Source organism: Gossypium hirsutum, chromosome A08 (genome assembly GCF_007990345.1).
Source record: "Gossypium hirsutum isolate 1008001.06 chromosome A08, Gossypium_hirsutum_v2.1, whole genome shotgun sequence".
NCBI lineage: Eukaryota > Viridiplantae > Streptophyta > Magnoliopsida > Malvales > Malvaceae > Gossypium > Gossypium hirsutum.
The window spans coordinates 81,969,946-81,990,127 of record NC_053431.1 but is presented as its reverse complement, the minus strand read 5'-3'; the positions used below and the strand labels follow the sequence as shown (position 1 = coordinate 81,990,127).

The 20,182-nt window shown below is 35.4% G+C and overlaps 1 protein-coding gene across 1 annotated transcript; it reads right to left on the bottom strand.

Annotated features, from left to right (window-relative positions):
• Positions 1–1,796: 1,796 nt before the first annotated feature.
• LOC107957872 (uncharacterized) lies at positions 1,797–13,876 on the bottom strand. The gene is made up of 2 exons (XM_016893518.1): positions 13,255–13,876; positions 1,797–1,912 (listed from the first exon to the last, which is right to left on the bottom strand). Exons 1-2 carry the CDS (start codon positions 13,874–13,876, stop codon positions 1,797–1,799), a joined length of 738 nt encoding a protein of 245 aa, XP_016749007.1.
• Between the last annotated feature and the right edge of the window lie 6,306 nt (positions 13,877–20,182).

Genomic DNA, 20,182 nt, shown 5'->3' with positions numbered 1-20,182 from the left:
TATCTTAACTATTCCAAGAGTTCGTACGGGGCTTTTGGACGTCGTAACTCGATCGATTCATGCTTATAAATACTTCTCCATACTTAAACAAATTCGGATTGAACATATATATACAAGCAATAGTTCAATTCGACACAAATATAATATAAACGATCGAATTTAACGACATGTATTTACTTATGAACTTACCTCGTACGAAGACGAACAAACCGAGTCGACTATTCAATAACTTTAGATTTCCCCCAATCCAAATTTGATTTTCTCTTTTCTTGATCTAAATTAATATAAATTAAACTTATTGAAGCAAATATTCAATCAAATTCATCCAAAAACACATAAATGGGCTAATTACACTTTTCCCCTGACATTTCACATTTTTCACAAGTTAGTCCCTATTTCACAAAACACAAGGTATTCAAAATTTAACTGTAGCCATGTTAGGCCGAATTTACCCCTAGCCCATATAAGCCCATATGTTTCATTTATTTCACATTTTGACCCCTCAATTTGCAAAATTTACAATTTAGTCCTAAATAGACATTTTTATCAAAAATCACTTAATTAAACATACTAATCTAACTACATATATTTATTTTTCATCATCAAACACAAAAATCATCAAGTTTTCAACAATTTCAAAACACAAAATCATCATCAGTTTCCAAAATTGAGACATGGGCTAGCTAGAACACAAAGCAACAATATCAAAAACGTAAAAATCATCAAAAACCGAGCAAAACACATAACCAAATTATGCTTCAAGAATACCGAACCCTAAAACTCCATGGATGAACACTTCCTTCTCAAGTTTCGGCAAAAACAAGGATGAATGCCACTAATCCTTTGTTTTATTTTATTTTATTTTATCAACATTAGTTCATAATTTACCATTTTAACCTTAATTAAATAATATAATCACTTTATAATGGTTGTCCATTTTTGTCTATGCATAATTCTAATGGTTAAAATACCACATAAGGATTCCATATAATAAAAACCATAGCAAATAGGTACTTTTTACATAAAGCATGCTAGTTTTGCATTTTACTCGATTAAGTCCTTTTTTCAAAATTCGACACACAAACGATAAAATTAAATCACAAAATTTTCACGAATATCAATTCAAATATTATAAACATGAAAAATAATATTAAAATATTTTTCTAACTCAAATTTGTGGTCTTGAAACCCTTGTTCCAAATAGGGTCTAAACCGGGCTATTATAATGTGTCTCAGCCATGTGTGATAGTGTTATACGACCGTATGTCCCCTGGTGTTGAATTTGAAACCAAGTCAGTATGCCCCACACGGCCTCACACGCGGGCATGTGACTAGGTCGTGTGGCATAAGTCAGTATACCCTACAGGTTTGGTGCAGCATCACACACGGCCTAGCACACAAGCGTATATGGCCATTTTTAGGGCACAGGGGCATGTGTGTTGGCCGTGTGACCCAAGTTAGAGAGTTACATGGGGTCAAACACAAGCTTGTGACACGGCCATGTACTCGCATTTCAAATGTCCACACGGCCTGCGACACGGGCGTGTCTGGTGACCGTGTGTCTGGCCACACGGGTGTGTGTCCTCTATTTTGGAGAAAATTTTTTAAAGTTTCGAAAAAATTTCTTGAAGTATCAGTTTAGTCCTGAACCACTCTCAATGCATGTTTAGGGCCTCGTAGGCTCGTATAAGGTATAAATTGTTTGAGATTGAACGATGATTGTATGTAATGATTGAGTGTATGAGAAAAGTATTTATAAATGTATTGTAAGTCTGGTAATGCTCTGTAACCCTATTCTAGCGTTGAATATGGGTAACAGGTGTTACATCTTCAAGATGGAAGAAAAGGACAAAGCAACAATGGAGATATCTTAGAAAGAAGCGAGAATCAACAAAGTCTGATCGCTGTTCATCTGTAAGCAAAAAGGACATTATTCAATAGACTGTCCAGAAAATAAGAAGAAGGCAAAAAAGATTGTACAAATGATTCAATAATCACGAATAAAGATAAAAAAAGAATATGATATTAAGTCTGTCTGTTCCATTGGAGATGAACCTTCAGACAGGACTATTTGCAGTATTCCTGCATATTCTGATGAAACTCCAAAATCAGAATTAGAATATTCAGATGTTCATATGTTACAAGCCCAAGTCCAAAAAGGCCATGACAGCATAATACCAGTTCCCGATATTCCTGTTAAAATCTACTTAGACAAATATAGTAAGCTAATTACTATAATTGTTGTAACAGCCCAATTTCGGTGAAATCGGAACTGTGGTCTTAGGACCACAATTTTGAGCTGAAAAATATAATTTATTTTTATTTTATTAAATGATTCATATTATACTATAAATTTCACGTGAAAATTTTGATAAGAAAATTTTATTGACTAAGTGCTTAATTACAGAAGGACTAAATCGCATAAAATGCGAAAGTTGAATTCTAAGAGCTAGAAGGATCAAATAGCTATGGAATTCAAAACTTAAGGTCCTTATATGGTAATTAGACCATTAATAAAAAAGCATATAGATATTTTTGGATGATTCATCCATGGAAAATGAGAAAAAGGCTAGGGACTAAATTGAAATTGAACTAAAAAAATTTAATTAAAAAATTGAAAAGAAAATATCATCATATTTTCTCATCTTCTTCCCCAAAATAAATATGGAAACCCTAGGAGAGAGAGAAGAAACTTTCATGGCCAAATTTGGTAAGTTTCCTTGGCCCGTTTTTAGTAATTTTGATATTTTTGAAACCAGGATAGTTTAATCTATCTATTTAGAGGACTAATTTGAAAAGTTATCAAGGTATAAAAATTGGGTCAAGGATGTATATGCTGGAAATTTGAAATTTATGATAGAAAATGAAAGATTGATGATAGATAAACAACTTTTACAAAATGGTTTTTCATGAAAACTTGATTTAGGGACTAAAATGAAAAATGATGAAAATCCATGGAAAATGCTAAAATGTATGTGCTGTAAAAATTGTATGTATATTTTGGGTACGCTTGGGTAGAGGGTCAGATTTCATGAATTTCATTTTTCGAGCCTAAGAACAAAATGGTAATTTATGGAAAAGTTAGGGGCAAAATGGTAATTTTGCCTGGGTTGTAATTGATGTAAAATTTACTCGTATAGATTTGGATAGACCAAATTCAGAGTTAGAATGAGGAAAAAGAGGAAAATGTCGAATTAGTAGATGTTTGTACACGAACCTTTGTCGAGGTAAGTTCGTGTAACTAAATTATGTTTATTTACATGCTTGTTTTGATTATGATTATGTAAATTGTATAAATGTCATATATATGTGAAAGGATTACATATCCGATCAAGCTTGATAAATAAAAATGTTCAAATTAATTGATAATTCCCGATAGATGGTAAAAGGGTAAATGACGAAAATGTTGCTTTTATGCTCGGAATGGATGTGGAATACTATCACATGAATTATATGGATGTTAAAGATGTATGAAATGATCACATACTGGAAAATGCTTGGAAATGTTAAATCCCATTTGAATAAATGAAAATCGATGAATAAATATAATTGCCTAAAATAAATAAGGTCTTGCATTTGTTGTAGAACGAATTTAACTCGGACGAGTAATCCTATTGACCTCATTTCTAAAAGGATTTAGCCTGGACGAGTAATCTTGATATAAGTCCTCTTGAGTATATGTTATGTATTGGATTTAGCCCGGTTGGGTAATCCAGATCAAGCTCTTTATAGCATATGACATAAAAAAGATTTAGCTTGGACCGGTAATCCTGTTGTATACATGTGTAGCTCGAGAGTGTACTATCTGAGAATTTTACCTTAAGGGTACTATTGGACAATAATTGACGGATTCTGATTTGTACACCTTAGGTGTACTACCTGTGTATCCATTGATATTTCGAATAAATTCAACGGGTAAAGTTTTGACAAAGGAAAGGATGAATTTAAAACAAATTGACATGGAATGATACATATGATAAGCAAATATGACATGAAAAGAATATTACATGAAATACAATATGATATTTGTATATGGAAATTACTTGATGAGAATGTTCATCCTTGATCATAGACCCGTGCACCTTGAATGTACTACTACTTATGTGACCTTAATACGCGAATAAAATGAGTAAAGTCCTGACATGAAATGATCTGAACTCAAAATGAACTACTATGAAGCTATACTTGTAATAATAAGAGATGATCTATACATGTTAAATGAATACATGTTGTGAAAAGCATATGTGCATGGGAACTTGATTGTTGTTAAGCCCAAACATGTCTTGATGTTACTATGGAATATATGACTAACAAGGGCAATGAAGATGTGTGTAAGGCATGAGATCAAAGTGGTTGAATATGCCTTACTTTGTTACCTCAAATAGGATGAATGGTAAGTTAAGTACTGTAACACCCTAAACCTGTATCCATTGCCAGAACAGGGTTTCAAAGCATTATCGAAACATTGAGAAACATTTTCAGATAATTCATAACAATTACAATTCATTTACCAAGATCATTCATAATGTCCCTTGATTGGACCCTCGAGGCCCAATACAAGCATTAGAATCGAGTCGAGACTTAATCGACAACTTTAAAAATCATTCGGGCCTTTTCAAAATTTTTCCAAGGTGCAGGGCTCACACGCCCGTGCTAGAGGTTGTGTTCGACCTCGTGTAACTCTCTGACTTGCACACATGGCCATGCCACATGCCCGTGTGCTAGGCTGTGTGGTTAATTAATTCAACTTGAAATTAGGTGCAGGTTTCACACGGCCAAGACTATAACACCACTCACCCGTATTCAATGCCGAAATAGGGTTACCGGGCATTATCAGACTTACAATACATATGAACATATTTTTCTCATGCATTCAATCATTTCATAAAATCATCATTCAACTCCAATCTTTTCATCCCTTATACGAGCCTACGAGGCCCTAAACATGCTTTGGGAGTGGTTTGAAACTAAACCGATAACTTAAAAAACTTTTACGAAACTTTGAAAAATTTCCCAAAATAGGGGACACACGTCCGTGTGAAAGGCCGTGTGGACATTCGAAATTGGAACACATGGCTGTGTCCCAGCCCGTGTCCGACCCCGTGTAACTCTCTTACTTGGGTCACACGGCCAATACACAAGCCCGTCTAGCTAGCCCATGTGCCCTTAAATCTGCCATAGACGCTCATGTACCAGGCCGTGTGCTAGGCCATGCCAAACCTGTAGGGTATACTGACTTATAACACACGGCCAAGTCACATGACCGTGTGTGAGGCCGTCTGGAGCATACTAACTTGTTTTCAAAATAAATACCAGGGGACACATGGCCATGTAATATGACCGTGTGTCAGACATGGCTCAGACACACGCCCATGTCTCTGCCTGTATGGACAAAAATAGACCATTGACCAAGCCATTTTTCCACCCATTTTTCACATACCTATACAAGTTCAATTGCTACCATTTTAAAACACAAATATGCAGCCAAAAGTCATCAACCAATACACAATCATACTATATCCATTTCAACCAATTCAATACTCAATTCAATGTTATTTACCTATTCAAATACCTATCAACTCAACTTGCTTTACTATACATAATTCAAAGATATAATTCATTTAGTTAAACCATTCCAAACATGCATTATCAATTCAACCTCATTTACTCAATATAGGTCAATTACCTAACTCAAAACAAGCCTTTTTCACATATTTATACATTAACAAATTCATCATCACAAGCCAACTCAAATGGCCTAAATACATGTTCATCAAACATACTAAAATGACACAAGCCTATACATGCCATATACCATATATACACAACTTCAAAAGTACCAAAATAGATGTCCGATAGTTTGATGAAGTCCCTGACGATCCACGGATCCGAGCTAGCTTCATAAAACTATAAAACATCAAAAATTAAATAAAGTACGCTATAAAGCTTAGTAAGTTTGTATGTAAGTATGAAATAATCACAACATTTATTAACATTTTGAAATGGATAACATAATTAACATTTAAAGCATAAAATAATGAACTAACATAAAGTTTATCCATATCATAACTCATAAGTTCTCTTCTTCTTCTAACTTGTTACCTGAATTAGTTTTTCGTACATACCTGTACCGATACTTATCTATTTCTCAACAATTCTCTTATCAAACAACTCCGGCTTATAAATGCTTACGATACAAATACTTCGATTTTTCGATGCCATAGTCCAACTATGGTCTTACACATACATTGCCAAGGCCCTGCAATGGTCTTACATTCATATGCCATAACCCGGTTATGGTCTTATTATTCGATTTGCCACAGCCCAGCTATAGTCTTATTCAGCATCTCGTTTACTTAAACCGTACATTAAATTTAATATCTCCACATTTATCTATTAGAATAAATGCTATCTCAATTTCATCCATCAAATAAATAGATACACATTTAGATTCAATTATACGAACTTACCTCGTGTACTGAAATGACGAAACGGACCGACTATTCAATTACTTTGCTTTTTCCCCGATCTAAGTGCAAATTCCTCTTTTCTTGATCTATAAGTAATCAAAATCAACTTATTTATTCATGTATTTATTCAATTCAATCCAAAATACATATTAGTGTTATTTTATATATTTGTCCCTAAACTTTCACATTTTTACAAATTAGTCCTTATTACACAAAATCACAAATTCATGAAATTTCAAGACTAACCCATGCCTAGCCGAATTACCATTATACCCCTAGCAGCCCGTATTTTTCATTTATTCACACATTTAACCACACATTTTCACATTTTCACAAATAAATCCCTATTTTGCATTTTTACTCAAAATCATTTTACAAAACTTGTTTAACTATCAACAACTATTCAAAATCTATCATCAATCATCAAATTACCCAAGCATTCAACAATGGCAACATGATAAATCTTTAACAGTTTCTAAATTTAAGGTACGGGTTGGCTAGAATACGAAGCAATGATCTCAAAAACATAAAAATCATTAAAAACAGCGCAAAAACAAACTTACAATTGAGCTCTAAAGTGACCGATTACTTCAAACCCTTAAATGGTTTATTCTCCCTTCAATTTTGGCAATAAAAAAGAAAGATGAACAAAATTTTAACTTCGGTTTTACTTATTATTAATTTATTACTAAATTCCTTATTTAACCTTAACTATTAATATTAAAAACACTTAATCTCTTGTCCATCTTTGTCCATTTAATGTAACAATGGTACAATTACAACATAAACCCCACAAACATTTAAATTCATAGCTATTAAACCCTTTTAACTTATAGAATAGTACTTTTGCATTTTACGCGATGTAGTCCTTTTTCTCAAATTGACTATTTAAATGATAAAATTACTTCACGAAATTTTCACACAATCATATATTCATGCTATAGACCTTAAAATAATAATAAAATAAATATTTTGACCTTAGATTTGTGATCCTAAAACCACTATTCTGATTTGACTAAAAACGGGCTGTTACAACTCTCCCCCTTAGGAATTTTCGTCCCCAAAAATCTTACAAATGAATAGGTTAGGGTACTATTTTCTCATAACTTCCTCGGGTTCCCGCATAGCCTCTTCTACTCCATAACGTTGCCATAAGACTTTTACTAAAGCTATGCATTTATTTTTCAATTCTTTGATCTCTCGAGCTAGAATTCTGGCCGGTTCTTCATTGTACATCATATCATGTTGAATTTCAATCTCAGACGGAGAAATCACATGTGATGGATCAGATCTATACCAATGTAGCATCGATACATGAAACACGTTGTGGATCTTTTCTAACTGTAACCTCGGCCTGGACGTTATGGCCGAATTCGGTGTGTCACATTGAAGTGTTTTAGCAAAAATCGTATTTTCATTGAAAACCCTTCTTAAAATAAAAGAAACCTGAATTAACTAAAAAAACCTTTCAGTTACGAAAGCCTTGTTTAAAACATTTGACTTTTTTTTAAAAAAAAACTTAGTACGTAGAAAACATACTATAATTTAAGAAATCCATGTTCAACTTCTCGTAATTACATTGAAAATAATAATAACATAATGAAAACCTTATTACAACATGGTTTGAACACACTTAAAAAGAAATAAAAACTTAAATGCTAAAAAAAAAAACTAAGTCTGAATTATCTTGCTAGCCGGCCACCTAGACTCCCTCAAAACATCGAACCTTCTACTGAGCATCACCTGAAAATAAAATAAAAGAAGGGGTGAGTTTTCCCAAACTCAGTGTGTGTAACCCTCGGCAAAAACAAGCATTCAAAAAAAAACATCATTCATCAATCATGCAATACAATCCCATCCAAATTATCCATTCGCTACACACCAGCTCCGTCCCCCGTCACACCATGTGGGGATATAAAATCGACCAACCCAGCCCACACACCATGGTAGCTAGGTTGCGGAACTACCTTCATTTACATATTGGGCTTTAAAAGCCGTCAGTGAATCCACGATTGTCAAGCAACCATGCGATGCTCATATACTTCCTCCGTTCCATAATTCTCACCCATATGCAACCTATGCAGAATATCTTATGTATGCATATCACATCCATAAAACTTACATTCTACACCTAAGGGTATTTTGGTCATTTTTCCCTTAGGGGCATTTTGGTAATTTTCCCTTAATTACGGTTTTCACTTACCTTGGCCCGTTAACGAGTCTCGTGAGCTAAGATGAACGAACACTATGCACCAGGTAGGATTCTAGAGAAGAGGAGGTGAGTCATTAAGACCGCTTAAGTACCAAGCTCTCCCTAGATCCAATCCTAGACCTGTATATACCCGTTGCCACACATTAACCCTTTGACTTGTCCACGGTCGCAACATATTAATTAATTCTTATGTGGATATCATATACTAGGCTCAAAACCCCTTACAATGCCCAAACAATTTCACATACCTGTATCTGGCCCATTAGGCCCAATCATATTCATATGGCCCATTAGGCCCAAATCACCTGTATATGGCCCATTAGGCTCAAATCACCTGTATATGGCCCATTACGCCTAAATCATATTTATATGGCCCGTTAGGCCCAATCACATTCATATTCATGCTCACATACAAGTTCCTATCACATAGCATCAACATTCAGTTTTTGCCTATTATGTGCCCAACAGTCTATAGGGCCCATTTAGCTTGTAATATCCTGATTTTGGGCCTAGTCAGAATAGTGGTTTCGTGACCATAAAATTTGAGATAGAAATAATTATTTTATGATTATTTTAAGGTCTATGATATGATTGCATGATTGTGTGAAAATTTCGTGATGAAATTCTATGCCTAAAGTGCTTAAATTGAAAGTAGGGACTAAATCGAATAAGTTGCAAAACTTGCATTCTAGAAGTTTTTAGTATGAAATTGTTTTGGAATATTAATGAGGAGGTCTTAAATAGAAATTTGACCAATTTTAAGTTCATGGACAAAATTAGGACATGGAAGGAATTTTTGGAAAGTTTAGCAGTAAGGGTATTTTGGTCATTTAGTTATTAAAATGAATTAAAAACAAAATTAAAAGCCAATTTTTGTCCATCTTCTTCATTAGGCCAAAATTTCAAGGGTTCTCTATAGCTAGGGTTTGTTTCAAGCTTCCAAGCTCCATAGTAAGTGATTCCAAGCCCCGTTTTTAATGATTTTTACATTTTTGGAGTCCCGGTAGCTCAATTGAGCTTATGGTAGCAATAATTCAACCTAGGGTTCATATTTGGAAAAATACCCATAGGTGAAATTTGTGTATTTTGGTGTTTTATGATAGAATATGAGGTTTTAAATTATGTTAGACAACTTGTGCTACTCGGTTTTAAGTGAAAACGAGCGAAAGGGCTTAATCGGTAAAAATACCTAATAGTCATAAGTACATGTTAGAGTGAGAATTTGATGTTGCGATAGAAGGGAAAAATGATCAGCATGTTATGAAACATAAGAATAAGGAATAAAGTTTAATTCCTGAGCCTAGGGGCAAAAGTGTAAATATGCAAATGTTTAGGGGCAAAATTGTAATTTTTCCAAAATATGATTTTGGGTCAATTTGAATAATGTGAGTCCTAATTAGACTATATTTTAAATGATAGAGCAAGGAAAACTGAAATTCGGGCTAAAATGGGGAAAATACTAAGTTGTGGACGAAATGGTAAAAGTAGCCATTTTCGCATACGAGGTAAGTTCATGTGTAAATAATGTAGCATAATGGCTATTTTAAGTTATTGATGTTAATTATATGTTATGCTGAATTTTATTATGAAATGTATGCTTTGTGGTTAATTTCAAATAATATGTAAATTATGTGAACTACTTGTTAAATATAATTGTTACCGAGTATTGATTTCGGCATTCTACGGAAGACGGCAAGGATAAGTGTTCGAGGAAAAAGCCCGTTTGAACCTTAGGAGTAGATTAGGATACAAGTGACATGTCACTAGGATGGTTGAGCATCCGAACTCGTTGAGTTGAGTCCGAGTTCACTTATGGATGCGAATGTCTGAAACTCGTTGAGTTGAGTCCGAGTTCGAGAGATGTAACTAGGCATCCGAGCTCGTTGAGTTGAGTCCGAGTTCACTTATGGATGCGAACGCCCGAGCTCGTTGAGTTGAGTCTGAGTTCACTTATGGGCGGGTTACATGGTAGCTTGGCTACATATGTGGCACTTATGTGCAAACTTTCCATGTATCCGAATTATATTCCGATGTGTTCAACGGGTAAAGTTCTACTGAAATGGAGGAATACTCAAGATGAAAGGGACGTATTGGCAAGTGTTGTGAAATGGATACTTTGAACAGGTATGTACTTAACCCTCGGGTTGAAAAATCGATATAACAACAATATGGTAAGATGATAAATGAAAATGTGATATGAATGTCTTGGTGATGATTATGCAAATGATGTTTTATGTTTGCTTATATGGTTATGTTACTTGCTATTTGCATGTGAACTTATTAAGCATTTATGCTTACTCCTCCTTTTCATTCCTTGTAGTTTTGACAAGCCAGCTCGGAAATCGGAAACGGTCGAAGGCTCGCTCACACTATCCGTATACCATCTTGGCATAATGCTTGTATATTTTGAGTATGGCATGTATAGCATTATAATCATTTTGTATATATGGTCTTATGATATGGTTATTGAGTGGTATGGAAATGCTTGGTAATGATTAGCCATTGGAATGGCTAATCATGATCATATTTGGTGTTATGTATGCTAAATTGCTAGCTAATCCATGGAAACCATGAAATAGGTAAAATTTACTATAAAATAGATTCAGACAGCACCAGTGACGTGAGTTTGAAAAATCACTAAAAATAGTAGAGATACAATTAGATGATGAATAATATATGGAATTGAATAATTATGAGTCTATTTTCATATGGATGGAACAAAACAGGTATATGAGTTATATTTATGAGATGTTTAAATTTTTGTGAAACAGGGCCAGAGCGATTTCTGGATCCCTGTTCTGACTTTGTAAATTCACCATAAATTTACAAAGATAATTAGAAGTCATGCTTTATATTTACAGATTCCTTATTGAGTCTAGTTTTATTAGAGACAAACGTCATAGTCATTGAAGCTCTGTAGAGGAGATATCTGATTCGTAATACACAGAGGTCAGAGTAGTCGAACCCTGAAACAGGGGAGACTTTAACTAATAAACTGTACTAATTGGCCTGACAAAAAATTCTAGAAAAAACTTAGTAGATAGATATATGAGTCTATTTTTGGGAAAAATTTACAGAATTGGATTTTGAGTTTCGTAACTCGAGATATGATTTTTAAAGCGACTATGATGCAGTTAGCCAGCTTGTCTGAAAATTTTAAAATGAATTGTATGAGCTGCTTAAGTAATGAATTAAGTCTATTAACACCCCGTGTTCGACTCCGGCAATGGTCTCGGGTACGGGATGTTACATAGCCCATTCTGGCCAATATGGCTAAATCACAACCCAAGTCCACGGAATCGCCCGTGGGCCTCAGGCAACCTATCAGTCTCCCCCTTACTAGTGTTCATGCACTCGCAACACTACCGTAGCCAAACTTTCAGCTTTTCAGCATTTTGGCATTTCAGCTTTTGCCGACACATAATGTGTGTGCAGTGTATGTACACGCCTGGTAAGCAACCGTGATGCGATCTCCTTAGCCCAAACCTACAATCGATATCACTCAAAGATTAATCACACGTACTTATCGATTACTTTACCAAAAGCCAAAATCTCACCTTAAACTTACCTGAACACCAAGCCTTTACTAGCTTTTACTTTGATCACTAAACACGCGTATTTCTCAGATCTGAAGAGTAAATCGGTAAGAATCCAAAACCGAGATCTAACACTAATTCCCTGCCAAAGTTGATTAGAAAGAAGTATGGGACCGAATACTCGATACTTATCAAAAATCGATTAGGAGAGCGAACACTTACACTAGAACTGACTGGGTGGAAAGAGTAGTGGCAGCACCAAGGGTATTCAGCTTTTAGAGATTTGAATGGCAACAATTGATTATTCAGCACCAAAGAAGAGAGGAAGAAGAATCGGCCAAACCAAAGAAAATGTTGAGTAGAGGAGGGATAAGAATTTGACACAAAGAAAGAAAAGAAAAAAAAGGGTTTTTGGCACAAAGCTTTTCAACCCTCCCATTCGGCACCTATTTATAGCCCTATAACTGAATTCTTCAAGCCCAAGTTCCCAATTCGGCTCCACTTACTCCTCACTTCTCATCTCCTTGTTTTTCTCCTTGATAACCCCTTGATCATTTCCTTAATTTTCTCTTCTGAACACTCCCCTTGGAGTCCATCTTCACACCACTTCCATCCTTCTAGAAGGCCAAAATTAAACTCTAAAAATACTAAGCTAGGATTCGAACCTTGGACCCTCTTTCTAGCTACTAACGCCACCTCACTACACCTTATGTGGCGTCATTTAACCACTCCATCACAGGCTCTTTTTTGTGTCCAATTATTTCTTCATTTATTCAAAAGCCCACCTACTTGTCAGCCCTGATTCTTTTAACAATTAAATTATAATTTCTTCTACCCCTTAATTCGAACTCGACCTTAGCTAAGACCTACTAAAATTATCGCTTGGATAAAAATATTAAACATAATTTTTATTAAAATCGAAAATAAATAAAATTTGGGATTTCGGGATTTTGGGATTTTGGGATTTTTGGATTTCAAGATTTTTTGGGCGTTACTACTCTACCCCCCCAAAAGAAATTTCATCCTCGAAATTCACCTGATTCAAACAGTTGAGGATGTTGACATCGCATTGCTTCCTCAGGTTCCCAAGTAGCCTCCTCAACCTTGTGATTACACCAAAGCACTTTGACTAATGGAATGGATTTCCTTCTCAGTACCTTAACATCACGACCAATTATTTGTATGGGCTCTTCCTCGAAAGTTAGGTCTGGTCTGACCTCAATTTCTTCAATCACCACGACATGGGAAGGATCCGAGCGATATCGTCTCAGCATAGAAACATGGAACACGTCATGGATCTGGCTTAGTTCAGGAGGTAATTCCAACTGATAAGCGACTGGCACAACCCGCTTTACAACCTGATATGGTCCAATGAACCTTGGGCTTAGCTTACCCTTTCGTCCAAACCTTAACACCTTCTTCCACGAAGAGACCTTAAGAAAAATTAAGTCTCCCACTACATACTCTATCTCTCGATGCTTAAGGTCAGCATACGACTTCTGCCTATCCGAGTCCTCCTTCAAATGATCCTGAATCAATTTTACCTTATCCTCAGTATCGGCTACTAACTCAAGGCCCAAAACTCTTCGTTCACCCAACTCCGTCCAACATGTTGGAGTTCGACACCTTTGCCCATACAGTGTTTCGTATGGAGCCATCCCAATGCTTGCTTGATAGCTATTATTGTACGCAAATTCAGCTAGCGGTAAATAGTCCTCCCAACTACCTCGGAACTCAATCACGCATCCCCTCAACATATCTTCCAACACTTGGATCACCCTTTCCGACTGTCCATCAGTTTGAAGGTGAAATGTCGTGCTGAAATTCAACCTAATACCCAATGCCTCGTACAGCTTCTTCCAAAATCGCGAAGTGAAACGTGGGTCCCTATCAGATATTATGGAGACTGGCACTCTATGCAATCTTACAATCTCCGCCACATACAGCCTAGCTAGCTTTTGCAACGAGTAATCAGTGCAAACCGGTACAAAATGGGCAGACTTGGTTAACCGATCCACTATAACCCATATTGAGTCTTTCTTAGCATGCGTCAGGGGTAGCCCACTAACAAAGTCTATAGTGATCCTTTCCCACTTCCAAAGTAGAATCTTCACTGGCTAAAGCAATCCCGAAGGCAACTGATGTTCCGCTTTCACCTTTTGACAAACCAAGAATTTAACTACGAACTCCATAACCTCGCGCTTAAGTCCAGGCCACCAATAAAGCTCACGCAAATTCCAATACATCTTGTTTCCGCTAGGATGCATTGCATAGAGACCGCTATGTGCTTCCTATAGAACAGACTGCCTTAGATCATCGTCCTTTGGTATACACATTCTCCCACAGAAACATAATACTCCTTCACTATTCATCCCAAAGTTCGATGTCTCCCTACTCTCCACTTGCTTAAAACGAGCACTCAAAGTCTCATCCACTAATTATTTACACCTTATCTACTCAACCCACACCGGCTTTACTTGAAGCTCAACTAACAAGCTACCATCATCTAACAAACTTAAACGGGAGAGCATAGCTCTCAAGTCTGTCTTAGCCCGACGACTCAATGTGTCGGCTACCACATTCGCTTTGCCAGGGTGGTATTCAATCGTACAATCATAATCCTTCAATAATTCCACCCACCTACGTTGCCTAAGGTTTAGCTCCTTTTGGGTAAGAAGGTACTTCAAACTCTTGTGGTCTGAATAAACTATGCACTTCTCCCCTTATTAGTAATGTCTCCATATTTTTGGTGCGAACACCACCGCAGCTAGCTCTAAATCATGGGTTGGGTAATTCGCCTCGTGAGTCTTAAATTGTTGTGACGCATATGCAACCACTTTTCCTTCTTGCATCAATACGCAACCTAAGCCTACATGCGACGCATTACTATAAACCGTAAACTCCTTCCCAGGCACTGGTTGGATCAACACAGGGGCCTCAATTAAAACTTTCTTGAGTTTTCCAAAACTCTCTTGCTGCTTATCTGTAACACCCTTCGCCCGTATCCCTCGTCGGAACAGGGTTCGAGATGCTACCAGATTTAAACTCATCCATTTATATAAAACCAGACCGTAAAATTTTTTGATCAATTTTAAACTTTTCATACACACGTATATTATCATTTAATCGGGCTTACAAGGCCCAAAATATTCATGAGGCATTATTAAATATTTACCAATATCTTAGTCTTGTATCATTTACTTACTCAACTTTACAACCCTATACATGCCATAGACTCAAAACACTAAGATTTATTTACGCCGATAGCGTAGACTTGACAATGTGATAATATCTTTGACGGCCTCCAACTCGAGCTAACCTGGCAACCCTAGGGAATATGGGAAAGAAAAGGGGAGTAAGCTTTACGCTTAGTAAGTTCATAAGAAAACAATAAGCAACTCATTAATAAGTTTTATCAATGTTTACAACATAATCACAAATTCACTACAAGTTGTCTTCCTGAGCAATAGTCACTAAATTATTTATAACTGGAGCTACAAAACTCCAAATCAATTTCTGTTAATTTTCCCCGAAAATAGACTCATATATCTTCCATCCATAAAATTTTAGAATTTTAGGTTTGGCCAATCAATACCATATTTTTCTTAAAGTTTCCCCTGTTTCACTGTTTGACTAATCTGACCACTCTTCACTACGAATCAAATTTCTTATTGTACAGAATTCAAAATATGTTCTATTTAATTTAATTTGAAACTAGACTCATTAGGGAGTCTAAGCATATAAATTTTATCTTATAACCATTTTTGTAGAAATTATAATGATTTTCTAAAAACAGAACAGGGGACCCCGAAGTCATTTGACTCTATCCCACGCCACTTCAAATATCTCATTATCAGAAATTCTTTTGCTTACACAGTTTCTTTTATAAGAAACTAGACTCATTAAGCTTTAATTAAATAATTTATTAAGCTTCTAACTCAACTCCAACAATTTATGGTGATTTTCCAAAATCACGTTACTGCTGCTGTCCCAAGCAGATTTATTACAAATTTACTCTTTCACACATTCTTTGCATTCACATTATTTAAACATGTATATCACCAATCAATTTCGTCACATATCTATAATTTCACTCAAGCATAATCTCAACACAATACATCATGCTCAATGATTCGCACACAACCGTTCAAATTAGCAATTATAAGATGATTTTGCACATAGTCCACCCTTATCGATAATTTACGATGGTTTTGCCCTTACTCACATATATGACATAGGCATTTTCACCTATGCTTCTCATTTCACACTCATAATTCAATTCCAATCGATCTAACATGCATAAGGATATATCACATACCTGGCCAACTTAATGCATTGAACAAATTCAATTGTCGATTTAACACAAGGTCTCATAGTCTTAGACTTTTATCAAATCACCGGCATTTAGCCTGCTAGGTTTTAAACCCGATAATATTATTCACCAGCTTAAAGCTTGCTAGGCTCAAAGCCCAAATATCACCATTATAAAGTCGTCTCATAAACAATTCATATAATATAGCATGTATACCTGTTCACTTTGCTCTATTTAATCATTCAATCACAATTTATAATTTCCCTTTGAACCATTCGATATTTTGCACACTAAGTGTCATTCTCAATATCTCGCACACTAAGTACCATTCTCAATATTTCGTACACTAAGTGCCATTCTCAATATTTCGTACATTAAGTGCCATATTTGATTGCCCCGCACACTAAGTGCCACATTTTGTCGATATGTCATCAGACGTTAAAATATTCACGTATATACAATTTATATGATATTAAAGCATTAGAAACATAAATTTAACAATGCTTATTGCATACGAACTTACCTCGTTCGTGGTAACGATAAATTAGATCGACGAATCCGATACTTTGTTTTTCCCTCGATATAGACTCGTACGAGGCTTAACTTGATCTAATCAATCAAATTCAACTATTACAATTCATATTCTATTCATTTTAACTCAATTTCATATTTTGGTAAAATTACTATTTTACCCCTAAAGTTTTACTTTTATTCAATTTAGTCTGTGACACCCCTAAAGTGACCCTAGTCGGAAAGTGGTTTCGGGACCACTAAACCGAGTCATAAAGATAATTAACCGTCATAGTTGATGCTCATTATATGTACATATGCATGTGTGAAAATTTAATGTTTGAATTTTGTTAATAGTAAGTGAATTTTATCAAATAGGACTTATGTGAGAAAATTTGGAAATGTGCTAGGCAATTGTAAAGTGGCCTAATAATGCATGTTGTGAAATGATGGGTTTGCATGTCAAATTACCCAAAATTAAAGCATAGTGGCTGGCCATGCTATGGGTGGAAACATGTTGCAAACATGTTGTGTTAGTGAGTTATGTTAGAAAGAATAAAAAAGGGGGTTAGGATTAAAGTAATGCAAAAAGGTGGAGTGATGAAAAAAAATGGTCTCATCCATGCCCCCCCCTTTGCCGTGAATGGAAGAAAGGAAACAAAGAAAAAAAAAGTGTTCATCCTTGAACATCTTTGGCCGAATAGAAGAAAGAAAGGAAGGGAATGAGCTTGGAGAAAAATCGGCTATGAAGGCTCACTAGATTAAGGTATGTTTAGTGTTGCTTTGAAAGTTCATACATCCCTTGGATGATTAGTCTAAATTCTAACTATCTCATGGATGGATTTGGGATTATTAGAGAGTTAGTATTCGACTAAGAGGCTTCAAAAGTTTTAGTTGAAGCCTTGAGACTATTAGCATGATTAGCTATATAGATGTGTTATGAGGCTTGAGGTGTTAGGTAAATTTGAACTCATCACCAAGTTCTTTAAGCAATCCAAGCTAAAAGTTTCGATATTGAGGTATCTTGAGCATCCGGCCATGGTAGGAAGTAGAAGGGAAAATATGGTTGTTGTTAGATGAAGTAGAGTCTAACAAATGAGCACATATGTGCATTAGTTGCTAGATGGAGAAGAATCGGCTAGCAAGTTGTGTGCTAAGGCCGAATATAATTTTGTATATTAATGAGTAATGCATGTGTTGAATTGATGGAAAGGGAGAGGATGCTTTACTAGTGTATATATGTGTATTGGCCAAGTTTTGAACTTGAAACAAAATGGTGTTTAGTCAATACAAGTGACCATACTTGTAGAATGTATTAAGTGTTGCAATCGGCCTCAACATAGACATGTATGTTCGGCCACATGAATGAGTACATAAGTTGATGTGTATGTTCGGCCATAAGTAAGCATATTGGTGGCTTAATCTTGGCTTAGACAATCGGCTAAAAGAGAGTGTGGGTTAATATGTTGAGTTGATTCATGATTTCATATGTATGTGACTTTAATGTCTAATGAATATATATATGGGTTAAGTACCTTGATTTTCTCTTTTCGATGTTCAAATGATTAAATCAATTTATTTGTTAAATTAAGCTCAAGAGCAAAGGGGAACTAAATCCGATAAAGGGAAGGAAAAAAATGATCGAATAGCCGCCGAAATCATTCGACCACATCCGAGGTAAGTTTTAAGTGATTAAACGTTGAGTAAATTCAGTCATAATAGGACATAATGAGTTGATTTAATAAGATATGATGTGGCCATGATATGTCTTAAACTCAAATGGTAAGTTCATAAGTGTTTGGACTTGGAAATTTAAGAGCAAATTGTAATAATTTGCTTTGGACAGCAGCAGTAATGTGATTTTAGAAAATCACTATAAATTGTTGATGTGGAATTATAGGCTGAATAAAATATGTAATCAAAGCTTATTTAGTCTAGTTTCTTATAAAAGAGACCGTGGAAGCAAAGAAATTTCCTATAAAGAGATATTTAAAGTTGTGTGGGACAGTGTCAGAATGACTCCGAAATCCCCTGTTCTGTTTTTTAGAAAAATCATTATAATTTGTACAAAAATGGTTATAAGATAAAATTTATATTCCTAGACTCCTTAATGAGTCTAGTTTCAAATGAAATCAAATAGAACACATTTTAATTCCGTACAATGAGAAATTTGATTCGTAGTGAAGAGTGGTCAGATTAGTCAAACAGTGAAATAGGGGAAACTTTAAGAAAAATCTGGTATTGATTGGCCAAACCAAAAATTCTGAAAATTTTTTGGATAAGATATGTATGAGTCTATTTACAGGGAAAATTAACGGCACTCCATTTGGAGTTTCGTAGCTCCATTTACGAATAATTTAATGACTGTTGCTCAGAAAAAAAACAGCTTGTGCTGAATTTGGAATTTTGTTGTAAACCTTAATAAAATCATTTGAGTTGCTTATAAGCTATCGATTAAACATTGGTAATCAAAGTACCAAATTCGTATTAAAGTGAAGCTATAAGCCACAAATGACTAGTATACCTAGTCAATTTTGTTATGATGAAATTGATGTACAAGTATATATATGTGATAGGGCCGAGTGGCCAATGTGATGAATGTGAAAGTATATATATGCGTGATAAGGCCGAATGGCCAATGTGATGAATGTGAACATGTGTATGTGTGATAAGGCCGAATGGCCAATGTGATGAATGTGAACATGTGTATGTGTGATAAGGCCGAATGGCCAATGTGATGAATGTGAACATGTGTATGTGTGATAAGGCCGAATGGCCAATGTGATGAATGTGAACATGCATATATGAGATAAGGCCGAATGGCCAATGTGATGAATGTGAAAGTGTATATATGTGATAAGGCCGAATGGCCAATGTGATGGATGTGGAAGTGTATAAATGTGATAAGTCCCGAAGGGCAATTGTGTCAGTACTATATCCGGGTTAAAACCCCGCAGGCTTTATGCGAGAATATTATCCTGATTAATGTCCGTAGGCTTCGTGCTCGTACTATATCCGAGCTTTAAAGACCCGACGGCTAAATGCTAGGATTCAAGTAAGACTTTGATATTGAGTATCTGCATTAAGTTACCATCAAATAAGTATTATGTATTCAAGATGTTCAGGTACGTATTACTTACTC